Source organism: Rhamphochromis longiceps, linkage group LG3 (genome assembly GCF_057381845.1).
Source record: "Rhamphochromis longiceps isolate RC_006_pf linkage group LG3, R_longiceps_female_GT1.1, whole genome shotgun sequence".
Classification (NCBI taxonomy): domain Eukaryota; kingdom Metazoa; phylum Chordata; class Actinopteri; order Cichliformes; family Cichlidae; genus Rhamphochromis; species Rhamphochromis longiceps.
Window position 1 is genome coordinate 49,021,844 of NC_140559.1, and position 13,446 is coordinate 49,035,289.

The 13,446-nt window shown below is 49.3% G+C and overlaps 1 protein-coding gene across 1 annotated transcript in view; it reads right to left on the reverse strand.

The window, feature by feature from the left end:
- Positions 1-13,446, reverse strand: part of LOC146675130 (phospholipid-transporting ATPase ABCA1) — a 202,693-nt gene that overhangs the window by 62,035 nt on the left and 127,212 nt on the right. The window contains exons 35-36 of the mRNA XM_085400190.1: positions 9,764-9,838; positions 1,318-1,487 (exon numbers count right to left, since the gene is read on the reverse strand). Of these exons, the coding sequence (XP_085256316.1) occupies positions 1,318-1,487; positions 9,764-9,838 (245 nt within the window). The remainder of the gene's footprint in view (positions 1-1,317; positions 1,488-9,763; positions 9,839-13,446) is intronic.

Consider the following 13,446-nt stretch of genomic DNA (forward strand, 5'->3'; position numbering starts at 1 on the left):
TCGATAAGTGGAGCTTCAAATTGTGCTGAGTCAGGTGCTCTAGAAGCCATGGCCCTTTCCCCTCCTACAATGTCCGCTCTTATTCAGCGGTGAAGGAGTGTCCGAGGCAATCTGAAAATCTCAGTTCATAAATTGCAGTCTTCACGCTCTGCACGGGCTGCTAGAGAGAGCAGAAGAGGCTCATCCTGAACCTACAGGATATCGTAATTATCCCTAACCCCGGCGCTGTCTTCCCCTCTCTAACTCAGGCCTGTCGTCAGCACCTGATCACCACATAAACACCTGACCGAGGGAGAGAGCTGGAGCAGCGGGGGGAAAGTGGAATGGAAATGCAGTTACTGAGCTGTGGTCGTGGCACTGTATGATGATGTGCTGCAGAGGGACGTAATCTAACTACTTTACAGTAGATGTGCCGCTCACACTGAGGACCGCAAACGGGAAATTGATGACGTTACGGGATACAATCCAGCTCAAAGACACTAGCTGTGAACACAACACAGAGCCGTACACAGAAAGCAATTATATCCGAATGGTATGAGCCAATATATTATGATTTAGCACGTCATTAATCTCCAGCTCTCATAGAAATCCGCCCTAAGATAAAGCATGCGGGGAGGGAATGGTACACCCTCGTGAGGAACTCCCATGGGCCTCCAAATCTACGCACACTCGAAGCGATCCCTCATTTATCTGTCTGTCTGTTCTCTGCTGTCTACTTTATTGTCTCCCACTCATCTGCTTTCCCTCAGTCTATGCTGTTTTTCTTCCCCCTCACTTCATTCCTCTCTCCCTCTCTCTCTTTGCCTTATCTGTCACGGTTCCCCGGTCACCATCAGTCTCTTTCTTCTTCATCTCATAATGCAGTGTCAGAAAATTAAAAAGCGGCTCTTTCAAACACGAGAAAATGCATCGTCGTAGCTGCGCGCGTCAAAAGGCTGGGAGAAAACTGCAGGCTAGGGGCTTTTCTCCCAGTATACCGTTAGTAGCTTGTGCTTGAAGTCAAACCAAGGCTCAGGCTCACATCCACATCTAAAGGTAATGTGGAGTCACAGTTTTACTCCATGTGCGTGAGTTGTTGATTTTATTTTTTTGGACTTGAACATGCAAACTCTACAAAGTTCAGCAAGTTCAAATGCAGAACATTTTTACTCTTCTTGTGAGGTACTAACACTACACTACCTTTCTGGACAGTTATACTAACCAAATGATGTACTATTCAGTATTTGAGAAGCCCTGTTCCTAATATGGACCCAAACAAAAACTTAATAGAGGTTAAGAAGAAAGCTTTAACCCCTGTTTTTTTGCCCGATGACTCACATGGCCGCACTGGCGAGCTGCTCTTTGCTGAGGTTGAGGGGGTGATTGGTGACGGAGATGCCGTACTGGCGCGGGTCCTGTCCCGCTGGCAGATTTCCTCTCAGGATGCCGTTGTTGGCCACGCTAAAGAAGGACGCCACGGCGTGCCGCAGCTGGTTGTAGAACCACACCTGCAGTAGAACAGACAATTGGTACAGAGAACAGCATGTAGAGGGGTTTGCATTTGCTTCCCATGTCTCCTAGCAACTACATCAGGTAAGACTCGTGGACAAATAATAGGAAAAATAAAATAAAACAGGCAGGTTATGAAGGGAGAGATAACCGAGAGATGACGTGGAGAAGTGAAGATTCAATTCTAATCTTTACTTTTTTTAAAACTGTGGAACAGGTCAGTGATGAAGGATGTGCCCTCTTAATTCTGAGGTGGCTTTCTTTGGAAAAGGGAGAAATTAACTACCCAGTGAGGTAGTGAATAAAAGATCAGGGCAGAATCTGTCTGCTGGGTGTGTTTTAGCATCAACGTGACACCAACAAAAGTACCAGAAAGCAAACACAGTGTGAACACTTTAGCGTAACAGAAGAAAGGGCAAATATCACCACTGTAAAGAGTTGTCTGTGTCATTTACGGATTTACTACTATCCGGATCTCATTAGCGGGGCGTCAATTAATGCTGCTTATCCAAGCTGCTGATGTGGCTCGCTTTATGCACGAGGTGCACTTCAGATGTGGAGCCTGGCGCAGCAGGTTGTGGCATTAGTGCACGGTAACGTGCAGAGTTCCTTGTGTGAAACTCTAGAAGCGTGAGTAAAAAGACAAAAAACGGCTTTTTATTCTTTCAGTCAATAAAAAGAGCAAAACAAAAAGGTCCCAAAGGGATGTGAGTCATAATCTCTGGGCTGACTATCATGAGCTCTGCTACAGCCTCCTAATGCAGCGAGTATAGTGTTGTGCAAGTGTTTTTAGCCACCCATCATTTCTTTATATTTTCATAGAAAATTGGAACATTTAGCAGGAAATTTATTGAAATGTGAAAACACACATTGAAAGTCAATATCTGGCATGACTGCCTTTATTCTTTGACACAGTCTGAACTCTCTGAGGCAGCTTTCTTGTCATTTCTTGAAGTAATCTTCAGGAATAGATCTCCGGGCTTCTTGAAGCACATCCAAAGCTCTTCTTTGGATGTTGGCAGGTCTGCTTTTACTGTCACGGTCTGCGGAGGCAGACCGTGCGGAAAGGTGTGTGGTGGACCCAGGTGCGAACACAAACGAGGATGCAGGAGTGGATTCCAACAAAACGAGCCTTTTATTATGGCTGATGAAAAGAACAAAAACAGAATGAGGGCAGCATACGTGTAGTACTCAACAGAAAACCTAAACTGGACAAAACTAAGGAAAGACTATGGCTGGAGGTACAGAACACAGGAGGTGGTAACACAGACGACGCGAGACAGACTGTATGAAACACAGAGACTAAATACACATGAGGGATGATCAGGGGAAGTGGCCACACATGGGAACACAGCTGACACACATGAACTTAACGACAGGACAGAAGGAGTGAAACTGAATACACTGACCGTGAATACAGACTTTCAAAGTAAAACAGGAAACATGGAGATTAGACAAGACACATGAACCGGGGAGACGTAGTACAGGGGAGATGACATAACCGACAGCATGGACTTGACAATATAAGACACGCAGACATAAACACACGAAGGGCAAGGGAGACTTAATACATGGGTAATATGTACAAATGGCTGGACTGCCTTAGTGACCCTAAACAAAGAATAAACATCAAAATAGGCTAAAACACAAAACACTGGGTCGCACGACCCAGGACCATGACAATACCCCCCCCTCAAGGGCTGGCTCCCGACAGCCCAAAACCGAGAAACCAAACAAAAACAGAAAAACCCCACCCAGGGCGGGAGGCGGGGGACCAGGACGGAGGGACCAGAACAGGAAACAAAACGAACAACAGAACACACAGGAGCACAAGACCAAAGTCCAAACAAAGTTCAGGGGGGCGACCCAGAGCCCACAGGCACAAGAGTACATGGGTCACAAGGTCGGGGGGCCGACCAGGCGGGCGGCACAGGTGACAGAGCCGGTCCGGAGGCCGGCCGCGCAGAAGGCAGCGGCGGCGACGAAGGCGACGGAGCAGTTCAGGAGGCCGGCCACGCGGAAGGCAGCGGCGGCGGCAAAGGAGACGACGGAGCAGTTCAGGGGGCCGGCCGCGCGGAAGGCAGCGGCGACGGAGCAGTGTCAGGCGCACTGGCCGAGGCCCGGTGGACACAGGACCAGACGAGGCTGAAGACTCCGATGAGGCCGGACCAGACGAGGCTGACGACTCCGATGAGGCCGGACCAGACGAAGACGCCGGCTCTGAGGCTGCAGCCGACGACGACTCCGAGGCTGCAGCAGACGACGACTCCGAGGCTGCAGCAGGCGACGACTCCGAGGCTGCAGCAGACGACGACTCTGAGGCTGCAGCAGACGACGCAGAAGGTGGCTGGATGGGCGGCTCGGGCCCCCCAGCCGACGTGGCATGGTGCTGGACGGGCTCCTCGGGCCCCCCAGCAGACGTGGCATGGTGCTGGACGGGCTCCTCGGGCCCTCCAGCAGACGTGGCATGGTGCTGGACGGGCTCCTCGGGCCCTCCAGCTGAGACATGAGGCTGAACGGGCCCCTCGGACCCTCCAGCGGAGACATGAGGCTGAACGGGCCCCTCGGACCCTCCAGCTGACGAGACATGAGGCCGGAGGGGCTCCTCGGGCCCTCCAGCTGGCATGACGTGAAGTGGTGTGGATGCTGCAGGATGCCGGATAGGCACACCCGGGCATCCAGCAGCAGGCGCAGGGTGAACAGTTAAGGAGGCCCCTGGCTGGACCGGGAGCAGGGCTGCCACCTGGACAGGGAGCAGAGCAGGAGGCTGTCTTGGTGGCGATGACTCTCTTGAGCCTCCAATGGAAACATGAGCCGGTGCAGGCGCCTGCAGAGCGACAACCGCTCCCACCTGAGCGCCGAGGCTGGGTGCGGAGCTCAGCTGTGTACTGACTGGCATAACTTTGGGAACCCACCTGGGTGTAGGAACAAACCGGACGGCAGCCATTCCCGCCTGGGGTGTAAACGCAGGATATGGCTGACCTCCGGCTGCCCTGACCCTGGTGGTGGGAGCTAGCTCAGGTGCTGGCTGGGTGTCCACTGCCTCTACCTGGAGATCAGACGCAGGTGAGAGGTCAGGTAACGCCACAGCCACCCTGGGAGTGAGCACGAAGCTCCGGACACTGTCCTTGGCAGATGTAAGCAGAGGAGCAACGACAGACAAGGACCTTGATGTCTCTAAGTCCTTAACACAGTCCGAATTGTCCTTAGTTGCCCTTCTTGGGGAGCTAAACACTCCTGTCTTGGAGCACGATTCAAACAATATTTCAGACCAGAAGCAAGGTGGCTCAGTGACACAAGTGACAGTTATGTTGTCCCAGGAAGCATGACTCTTAAGGCCAAGACTCGATGCATGAACCCACATAACACAACCAGGACTAGGTGCAGATGATTTGAACACAATAATTTGGCAGTCACATGGGAGACAACTACACTTACTGGAGTCTAAGAGCCCTGTTGGCGAGACTGAGTTAAGGAGGGGTTCAGCCCCACACACTAGGCGGCTGTAGAAAGCTAGTGAGTGGGATGCACATGGACTTGGCGTGGCATAGAAAACATAGTGGACTGGCTCTGAGCAATCCGGCTGAATTGTCCTTAGATCGGCCAGTTCATTAACTGCAGTCAAAAGGCCCTGGCCCAGGGGTGCGGTTAAAGGGCTAGCTGGTTTGTGATGATTAGCGTGGCGCCCCCCCCCGACAGTCTTGGAAACACAAAATACAGCCTTGTCATTAGATAAGGGGAAAGCACAACATAAACAGACCTTCACTTTAGTATTAACAGAAATCACAATGCCATTCACAGACATAGGAAAACCCGGCAGGCCCTTAATACTCGTCCAGCCCCGGCGGACTGGTGCAGAAGAGCGGTTGCTGATGTCGGACCCCAAAGCACTCACTCTGGTCAAATCATCAGCAGAGTGAGGAACCTGGGGCCCGATTAGCGCCGGAACATAACATACAATTTCCCGATCAACACCAGACGTTCCTTCTTGCGCTGGGCTAGTTACATAAGCAGAACATTCATTATTCGGCTTGGGAACAGGGAAAAAAGACCCCAAAAGGTAGGTGCTAGTCAAAGGGAATACAGTCTTATTACTAGTCAGATCAGACGTTTTCTCACGTGATTTATAGTCAATGGATAGCAGGGGCTGAGACACAGTCTTCGAAAAGGCTCCAGATGCCGTAACAGTCTTAAAAGAAGCCTCCTTAGCGAAAGACGCATGTCCTGGGTGTGCAGCGTCTTCTCTATCCTCTATCTCCCTAACCTCCCCCTCAGCCTGCACACTCATAATAACAGGGTTTAACAGAACATCGCACGGGTTGATCCCCAAAACCGAAGTGCCTATGGCCGGTTTGGCAGTGTCAGGTTCACAGCACTGTGAGGGCAGTGTGGCGTCCCCAAAAACAGCATGCCCAACACCAGAAAACTTAGCTTTATTGTCAATACAAAACGTAGGCACGAGAGTAACACCTTCAATATCAGTAGCCAGAGGCACGGGAAAGACAGCTTCTTCACTGGCCTCCGAGAAAACAGACTGTGACACGGTGCCTGGGGGGGTGACAGAGTTAACAGTACCAGTACACGGGGTCTTCATCTCTGAGACATTTATTGTCCCTCCGAGCCCCTCGCTCTCAGTACATCCAGAGCGATTAGGTGGACACAAAACATCGTCACTAACCTCCGAGCGTCGGGCGATGCGGTGGCGACGCGAACGCCGTTTCTTCTTGGCCGTGGGTCCCGTTGACGTGGAAAGTGGAGCCTCTTGCGGCGTCGCAGAGGCTGAGGCGGCGAGTGTTGGCGGGGCGGCAGGCGGGAGCTCCAGGCAACTCCAGGGGCCCCCAAGGGCTAGGCGTGTCCCGCGGAAGATCTCACCGTAGTGAGGAGCGAGCCATGGCTCCTCCCGTAGCTCCTCCTGCAGTTGCGCGCATGCGGCGCGCTGCCGCCCCTCGAGGTCGGAATCCATGCCCCCCACAGCTTCCTCGTGTAGCTCAGTGGAGGGCGACACATGCCGTAGCGATGAGCGACGGCGACGTGAACGTCGCTTCCGTCTTGAAGTGGACGTGGACGGAACTTGGATTTCTGTGGCGAGCGGCTCCTCGTCTTCCGACCACATCCGCGCCAGATAAGAAGCGGGAGAAGTGTAGTCCGATCGAGGCGGCGAGGACGGGCGGCCGGTCCGAGGCGGGGCGGCTGGCAGAAGCTCCTCCTCGGAGATAAGCCAGGGCTTCCAGCGTAGCTCGTCCTCCCGATACGCCCGCAACACCTGCTGCCGCTCCTCCTCACCGAAGTCAATAGCCTCGGGCATCTCCGTGCAGACAGGCGGTGGCGAAGATGCGGAAGCCGATGAAGTGTGTGTGTCGGTGGTGAGCCTCACCGTTCCGACTCTGACCGCCACTGGTTCATGAGGTAGCGGGGTAACACCGCAACAGCATGGCTCTGGTGACGACTCACGCTCGCCGGGCCGCTGCTGCTGCGGGCGGAGTCGGAGAGTGGAGACGAGAAAGTCGCTGACGAGGGGGTGCAGCGTCTCCCATAACCAGGGGAACACGGACACGCACACCCCTACTTGGCGGGCTAACTCTTCCCGTTCCCCCTCTCTGGGGCAGTGCAGCCATCGGTCGCATAGCGACTCCACTGTCCGGACGATCTCCATGTCATGTGTCGCTGGGTCCGGCATGCTCGCGTCGTACTGTCACGGTCTGCGGAGGCAGACCGTGCGGAAAGGTGTGTGGTGGACCCAGGTGCGAACACAAACGAGGATGCAGGAGTGGATTCCAACAAAACGAGCCTTTTATTATGGCTGATGAAAAGAACAAAAACAGAATGAGGGCAGCATACGTGTAGTACTCAACAGAAAACCTAAACTGGACAAAACTAAGGAAAGACTATGGCTGGAGGTACAGAACACAGGAGGTGGTAACACAGACGACGCGAGACAGACTGTATGAAACACAGAGACTAAATACACATGAGGGATGATCAGGGGAAGTGGCCACACATGGGAACACAGCTGACACACATGAACTTAACGACAGGACAGAAGGAGTGAAACTGAATACACTGACCGTGAATACAGACTTTCAAAGTAAAACAGGAAACATGGAGATTAGACAAGACACATGAACCGGGGAGACGTAGTACAGGGGAGATGACATAACCGACAGCATGGACTTGACAATATAAGACACGCAGACATAAACACACGAAGGGCAAGGGAGACTTAATACATGGGTAATATGTACAAATGGCTGGACTGCCTTAGTGACCCTAAACAAAGAATAAACATCAAAATAGGCTAAAACACAAAACACTGGGTCGCACGACCCAGGACCATGACATTTACGGCATTAGCACTGTGTGTGTGTGGGATCATGCTATTGTCAAGCCATTTCCAATCAACGACAGATGGTCATTTCCAGATGGTGTTGCATTGCGGATCAAATCTGATGGTACTTTCATATTTCCATCGATTTTGACTAGATCCCCAACATCACTGATTAAAATGCATCCCAAATCATGACAGAGCCTCCACCGTGTTTTACAGATGGCTGTAGACACTCACTGTTTTATCTCTGTATCACTGACTTTCAGCGCAGATCTTGTAAAAGTTGTTTGTTTTTTTGCAATTTCTTTCATATATTGGACTAAAGAAATTGAAAGAATATGTTTGTTTGTTTTACAGGCTTCTAGTAAAACAGTATATAAAGTCACAACACTGATTCCTTCCTTCAGTTAGGTGCATTTTTGATGCTTGAATGATTCATAGGTCAGTGTTAAGTGGCTTAAACCAATAATGGTCAGATAAGACTGGACTTACAGTGAGTGAAAAAGCAGCCAATGTCTAAAAAGAAAAAACCTTCAAAAAGTTGGGAGGACTAAGAAAGAATTATGGGGTGGCTCAAGACTTTTGCACAGTACTGTAAGTCTCTAGAATAAAGTGGTTACCTCTGACCGGCCTGTCAGTGCATCACAGGGCACCTTGTGTACGACTCTGGCATCTGAACTCAGTAGTCTAATAAGCACATTGATGAGACAGTGTTGGTCCTTCAGATCTTTGTGCAGCACGCGTGCACAGTGAGATGTACGGTACATTATTGCTACTGATGCACATTCCCAACGCTATTTCCTGTCCTGTATTTCTGAGCGTGCCTTCTGTTTCTACTGTAAGTGATTCCCTGAGTTTGAGGCTGCTTGTAGAAGAAAAAGAATGGATGAAAGAGAGTTGGAGTGAGAGGGAGAGCTCCCTGCTGATAGTGCAGCGCTAATTAAGAGTGGATGGTGTTTGAGTGTCAGCCCAACATAGCACCGCATCACAGAGGAGGACGTGGAGAAATCTGAAAGTGTGCGCGCGCGCGCACACACACACACACACACACACACACACACACACACACACACACACACACACACACACGTTTCTTTCTGTCTGCTTGCTGCTGTGTTCTCCTTTCTTCTTGTATCTCACAAGAGGAGATCGACAAAAATAGATATTATTTTCTGTTTTGTTTTTTTTGTTTTTTGTTTTTTTCCTCCCATCCAGCAGTTTCTGAAAGGTCTACAGCTAAAATACCATTTGATGTATGCAAGATAACAGATCGTAAGCTAAGCCTGTCTGCTAAATACATGAGGGTGATAGAGCGAAAAATATGTAAGATATGATGGCAAGCCACATTTCCACTTCTGAAACTACTTTAAGCATCAAAGTGCTTCTGGGAGAGAAGCAAATTTTCTTCCCTCAGAATGAGAAATATAAGTGTGAGACACTTTTATAGGACAGCTTCGGCAGTATTTCAGCATTACTTACTTCAAGACTCCTTTTTAATTCATTACCAGATGGAAAATGGAAACACAAATTCATTTATCGCCGCTTGGAAAGCTCAAGTTTGGGTTAGCAGGTTTTTTTGTGGGTTTTTTTATGTTTAGCACAGCAGAACAGAAAGGCTTCAGAATAGCAACAAGTGATCACATTTTTTTCTTTAGTTTAGTTAGAGACTAAATCACCAGGATGTAGCTGCTAAATTATTTATAGCACTGTCTGCTTTTGATTTAAATTCAGTTATACAGGTCTTAACCCACAATGAGGCTCATTATGCAGTTAAAGCATCACAATTCTATATCAAGCATTTGGCTTGAGTGAGATAGATGAGTTGGTGGCCTTGTGTTTGGGTATTCGCTGCCTCTGTAGCCTGTTTTTGCACCGCACGAGGCTGATTTCACCTCTGCGGTCGCTAAACGTTCATCCCGTGTTCGGTGTAATGTACATTCACAACAATACCTTGACGTTGTCCCTGGTTCCCAGGTTCTTGAGCAGCGTCTCAGCGCTTTGGTAGAGCTGATCAGTCACGTTATCCTAATGAAGAGGAAAACAAGAAATGAGTTGGGAGACTTAATTGGACACACTCGGAAGACCACCGCTGCTCTTTGAAATGCAAAAACATGAGGGAGAAGGGAGAGAGAGACATGAGAATCAGGATTTCCAGGGAGCCTTTTGGGGGTGTGCTGAACCATTTATTTTCCTCCGACTTGAGGGGTGGCGGTGGAGGGGGTGGGGTTAAGGTTGGGGGTGTCCCCTTGTTATTCTTGTTACTTTTCCCCCCCCCCTCTTTTCGACATTACTGCTTTATTAAATTATGTAAAATAATTGTAAAAGATGGCAGGGGGTGGGCATGACACAAAGATTCACAGTTCACGCAAGCAGCCTACATACCAAATGAACCAATCGGCTTTAAGGGGGTGGGAGAGGGTTTAGTCGCAAATAAAACACAAGCACAGGGATGATTTTCAGAGTGTCAGCCGGGCTTTGTGGTGAGGTGATGAAAATGGGAGGGAGGGAGAGCGATGGTAGCCCGGACAGGTTGCATTAAAATCTCCTCTGCTGCACTCATGTTTCATGTGAAATGAGCCTTGGGATGAGGGCTCGAGATGACAGGCGTGCCATTCCCAAAGTGTCGTGTTGATACCATGCTGTTCGGCCCCGGCCATAAGACTACTGAGCACATTACATGTGTGATATAAATGCAAATGGACCTCCTGTTGGACTTCTGCCTTCATCAGAGGGGCTGTGGAAGAGGAGGGGCAGCGAACGTGGCACGGAGTGAGGAGGAGAGGTTTACGGAGGCAAAGTGCAGGTGACAACTGGAGAGCGAGGGGCGGGGCGGCGGGGAAAAATAAGAGGAGAAAAATCAAGAAAGACATCCCGAGAATGCAGGAAGGTGCTCAGGTGTGAGTGGCTGTCTGCAGCGAAACAGAGAGAGTGGGAGTGGGAAGGGGGGGGGGGGGGGGGGGGGGGGGGGGAAGAGAGAAAAGAGATCTCTCCAGCCGCTCGGCTCAGACGGTTACCTGAGGACAACGGGCCGAGGAGATCATACTGTGCCTCTTTCTTTTTTTTCCCTCTCTGTTCAAAACTCATCCAATTGTTTAGCACCTTGTGGCTGGCTTTAGAAACATCTGGAAACATCTGCGCCTAAACACAGTGTTTACACATCATTTCAGCAATGCACCCTGAAATAAGAGGAGAGCGCTAAATAACATCCCCCTCTGTTCCAGCTCATTACTTATTCGTACTCGAGGCGGAGAACAAGTCTTCTGCTTTCGTCCTAAAGCAGCAGCACGGGCGACCTCTGCCCGTGTTTCCTGTTTTCCCTTCACTCGGGTTTGAGTTGTGCCAAGTGGCTCCAAATAGGAAGCCGTCCTGAGGATTAGCCGTCGCTGAGGACGGGATGAGAAGTGTGCCTGCCAGCGGCTGGCCGCGTCTAATCCTTGACAAACTCTCCCCCGCTCAAGGACAATGACAAGGCTGGTTTGGCCAGAGGACCCCATCGGTGCAGTGGCTCACGACGCGGCAATAAAGCCACTCGAGTGTGCGGCGACTTTTTCCAAAATCGGCCCGCGTAGTTCAGCGGTCAAACGGCCTGTGTGGCAAGTGTGTTAATATGTGTGTGTTCCAGGAATCTGCCGGGGAGAAGTTTACAGTTTATTAAATTAAGGGGCTTGTTCCTGTGAATAATTTAAATAATAAAAATGGGTTACGCAAGCATTTCGGGGAGCTGCGTATCATTAACGCTATCTACATGAAACAGTGGCTCCTCTGAGGCGGGGGGAGGGTGGGGGTTCTTAATTATACACTTCCCACCGCACAGCCTCTCTTGTTCTTTCCATTCCCACCGCCTCCTGCTTCTCAGAGCTCCATTTTCTACCTGCTAGACATAGAAAATGCAATGAAACAGAAATTTCAAAGCCCACTTCCCAGTTGGCGCAGGTGGCTGCGAGTGCAAAAACACGTTACTTCCAGTTAAGAGTCTCACGTCGCAACGCCTGCAGAGCAGCAGCAGGGGCAGCAGAAGAGAAGCAGACATTTCCCAAGGACAGTGTAGCACTTTAATAACAAGGAATGCAGAGCTGGGACGGCTAATGCCCGGCCATTAGAGTTACATCATCGCTGCTGCACAAATTAAAGTCACATTAGCGTCGAGGTTCTGGGGAGAGAAGAGGAGAGAGCCTCGGTGAGGGATGAGACCGGAGACCCCCGGGGGCAAAGCGACGGTGTAGTTTGAACGTCCAAAATTTAAAATGTTAACGACAGACTCTGAGGGAGCGAGACAGAGGGAGAGGCACGGGGAGGTGACAAGTGAGTGGGCATGAATTTTAAGAAAACACTACACATTCCTAAGAGTTTGAATCCTGATGCAGGCACTGAGCAGACTGAATGGAAGAAGTTAAAGAATACAGAAAAGAAAACCCTGAAACTGAATGAACTTCATTAATAAGAAGGTTAAGTAATGCGGTATGGGGAGCGGATTTGCCGGATTGTGCGATCTTGTGCACAAGATTTTTCGATTTATTCACAGCGGCGCTCAGACAATAGCAGCTTGTTGCCATGGACACTCAACAAAATGGATCTGAAGGAATTAAACCTCCTCCTTCCTTTTGAATTCGGTCCTCTCTCTCTCAATTGTTCGAGAAATCAGCGGAGTCCAAAAGTCCACCGCGAGTGACATCACCGGTATCCAAGATACAAAGCTGTCTGAATAAAGAACTCAACGCTCCAATTAGGAGCGGCGCAGTCAAAATAAAAGCGGCGAGCCGCAGCCTTGACAGGAGGGAGAGCAGCCTCTTCACTCACAAAACTGCTACAAACATTTAGCGCTGGGTCGTAACACGACGCTGATGATGGCTTGCGGTTTATTTATTTGTCATTTCTATAGATGAATGAGCACCGAAGCAATGTTTATACAAAGACGGCTGTGGCACTTTTTACACTGATAAAGGTTCAAGGAGAACCTGGAAGCAGTGTTGGGAGTAGCTTTGAAGCGTTTTAGTTATAAATCAACCTGCTGGACATGTTAAATATCCTGATTATGACAGTAGATTCAAAAGTAGAAATTTAGAAGAATCTGTCGTGACTTCAGCGGCAATCGGTTTATGTTGAATGTAATAAAACTTGTTTTGAATCAAGCGAAACACAACTAGGATGAAAATGTTCTTTATTAGACGGTAAATAAACACGCTCATATCCTAATTAGCTACCTTACATTTAAATTAAGGCCTAATCAGTAGTAGTGCACTACCTAGAACAATGTGAGATCCAATTATATGATTATATACTTTATTAGAAATTTAAATGGTGCGCTTGAAGGAAACATATTTAAAGGGTCTTTTGTTAACACAGCTGTACTTTATAAGAGGGTCAGTTATTGCTTATAACAAGAAAACTGCACTGTGAACTCAAGTCAGCATGCAACAGGTCACACAGTTTTAATGCACAATAATAACAAATGTATCCACGTTTGCACTTGTTAGTTACTGGGTATTTCATTTAGTCATATATTGCAAGCTTTATTGGGAATTAAAATCACTTTGCTGTTTGGGATGTGTGGTGCTATGTCTGTGTTGACGCTGCTGTGGAGCTTGAATAAAGTCAATTTCTGTGTGAGGTGTAGTAGACTAGTGTTTTTATGG